This window comes from Megalops cyprinoides, chromosome 12 (genome assembly GCF_013368585.1).
Source record: "Megalops cyprinoides isolate fMegCyp1 chromosome 12, fMegCyp1.pri, whole genome shotgun sequence".
Taxonomy (NCBI): Eukaryota; Metazoa; Chordata; class Actinopteri; order Elopiformes; family Megalopidae; genus Megalops; species Megalops cyprinoides.
In genome coordinates this window covers 27,616,133-27,618,918 of record NC_050594.1, presented here as the reverse complement: position 1 = coordinate 27,618,918, position 2,786 = coordinate 27,616,133, and the positions used below count along the sequence as shown (strand labels likewise).

Below are 2,786 nucleotides of genomic sequence, written 5' to 3'. Positions count from 1 at the left end.
AGGAGTAAACAACTATAACCTAAAACACCAGCTAGGTGGCACCAGCTGTGTCGGATAATCGCGCTATCTATATGTCGCTTTCGTGTGGCAGGGCAGGGTACCTGCCATGCCAGCTGTGGATGAGTGAGGCACAGCAGACCAGTCTATCACCCACTGCTGTTCTCAGCTGGATCCTACACACTGTGGACAATAGGAGGCCTGGAGGAGCTCAGCAATGGCGATGGGCATTGGGAATAAAGGAACCATTGTCCATGTTTTTTTTTTTTCAAATTAAAAAGTGCTGACAGTGTATAGGGAGTCTGGACCAAGTTATCTTCAATATTACCCTATATCCAAAATATGTTTAGTGGGTGAAAATTAATATTATATCTCTGCATTAAGTTCATGTAATCATAATCACAATGCGCACCATTTACACAATGACGTTTTTTGTCCTATTTTTGAACAGGGGCTGGGAGGAGGCTGAAAGGCCCTGAGCCTGATGCAGAAGATGATTCAGTAAGTATCAGACAGCACCATTCTAAATGCAGGGCCACCTGATTGTGCCCATCTATTTCCTCCTTTACCTCCATTTCATCACGTTTAACCAATTAGGTGTCTGCAAGCTGAAGCTGCTTTTCACGTTTTGTGAAAATAGCCTACTGGTATGTAATGGAGAATAACAGAGGCTGGGAGGTCAATTTATGTTCACAGTTAGTCTCAAGTCTTCATTCATCTTGCCTTACTGTGGTAATGTTATAGTGACTATATATACAATGTAAAAAATGTACGTCTTTAACATAATTTCCTGAAGTAAAGGTGCCTTATTTGATATAACAACCCAAAGATATTCACGTGGTTTCTCCCTAAAATAAAAACATCATATCTCCTAAATCCCATGTCTGCCAGGTTTGTGAAGAGCCCCCAGAGTTTCTTGAGGGAGAGAGGCCACGTCCTCAGGGTTCCTCTCCAGTAAATGAATTCCCAGTTACTGAGAAATACACAGACATCAACAAGCAGGTATGCCATCTCACCATATTTTGGAAAACTATGTACCTTCTATGCTCTTAACACATTGTATGGAATGATACATTATGGTTGTTGCATATTTTAGGGAGAGGAGGAGATATATGACCCATACCACAAGGGCAGTGGCAACAAAAAAGGAAAGAAAATCGGATTTGGATCCTTCTTTGAAAAGCGCTCCTCTGCAAAAATGAGTCAGACAGAGGTGAGAGAGACATTTCTTTCTTACCGTTATGAACAAAAGAATGGTGGAACTCTTCTTATGATATTGTGCTTTGGGCAGCAAGCAGATAATGTGTAACCGCTTTGATTATTGCCCTGGTTTGATTGCTTTTAGAGTGCGGAGTCGGGCGTAATTGTGAAAACAGTGAAAGAGGCCTGTGCCGAGGGCCTGGTTGTCAGTGGAGGTGGAAAGGAGGGCATCTTCATCAAAGAAGTGAAGGCAGAGTCACCGGCTGCAAAACATCTCAGTGTGCAAGAAGGTACACAAAGCGTTTCTCTTAATCTGTTGAAATACATTTACACAATTTCTTTGTTAATATTTCCACCGCTTTTGATTGTGCCTTTCATTACGGTGGCAAATGTCCCTATGAAAGTTTTCATCTGAGATTAACTCTTTCTTGCATATATTAATCTCTCACTCCAGGTGATCAGATACTCAGTGCAACAGTGTACTTCGACAATGTCTCCTATGAGGACGCCCTTCAGATCCTGGAGCACGCGCAGCCATACAAAATGGAGTTCTGTCTGAAACGCAAGCCTCCAGGGGCATCCGCCCTCGAAAGCTCCACGGCCGAAAGACAAGAAGCATCTGTAACTACCCCGCTGTCTTCATGTTTGTCACATTTGTTGGTTTTTTTGAGTTCATAATGGTTACTAAACTGCTGCTACTTTACTGCCATTAATCAACATTTCACATTTGGTATACCCCAGGGTGAAGAAGGAGCTGGCCTAACGGAGAGAGGACGCACTAAGGCACAAAGACGGAACGATGCCCGAATCTCATGGCCAAAATTCCCATCCTTCAAAAAGGGGCCCAAGGCACATTTCAAGAGATCCCACAGTACATCAGAGGCAGAGGAGCAGAGGAAGTTGGAAATGAGCCCGACAACCAGCGACACAGAGTCGCCCATCAAGACTCAGGAGGCTGTCAAAGAAAAAACAAAGAAGCAGAAGCTCAAACTGTCAAAACTGAAAATGAAGAATCTAAGGAGCAAATCAGCTGAACAACCAGAAAAGGATTCCATAAGTCGAGTTTCAAGGAGTTTAGAAAATGTGACAGAGGATACATCTGACAGGCATTCTCCACAGCAACAAAAGGGTACATCAGGAGAAACACCGCAGATATATGTGCTGGATGACCCAAATAAAAAAGGATCAGCCCGGCTTAGAAATGAATACAAACATCTAGACATTACAGGCTCTGATACTGACATTAGCCAGCACAGGGCGGAGCTCATCAGTTTGGACAAGACATTGAAAACCACTGACATCTCAGACTTTCTTGCTGATCGAGGAGGGTCTTCAGGCAAGAAGTCCCCAGAAGTCAAGAAAAAGAAAAAGAAAGAGAGATCAGTATTGAAGGTGAACATACAGGGAAAGGAGAAGGGAGACTCAAGTCCTGAGAATCTCTTAAAGTCCCCTCAGGCTTTACCTACGAAGACTTCTTCTGACAGCCTAAAGACACTAGACACTGGAACCCGAACTCAGGCTCTGTCAGGTGGCATCTCAGAGATCCCCAATGTAATATCGCATGCAGAACTGAAGGGACATGAGATTGC

General features: G+C 43.5%; 1 protein-coding gene across 1 annotated transcript; it reads left to right on the top strand.

The window, feature by feature from the left end:
* Positions 1–1,138: 1,138 nt before the first annotated feature.
* LOC118786571 (periaxin-like) lies at positions 1,139–1,991 on the top strand. Its single transcript, XM_036541704.1, has 4 exons — positions 1,139–1,210; positions 1,343–1,487; positions 1,652–1,840; positions 1,939–1,991. The coding sequence occupies exons 1-4, from the start codon at positions 1,196–1,198 to the stop codon at positions 1,941–1,943; spliced, it is 354 nt and encodes a 117-aa protein (XP_036397597.1). The 5' UTR covers positions 1,139–1,195; the 3' UTR covers positions 1,944–1,991.
* Positions 1,992–2,786: the final 795 nt, after the last annotated feature.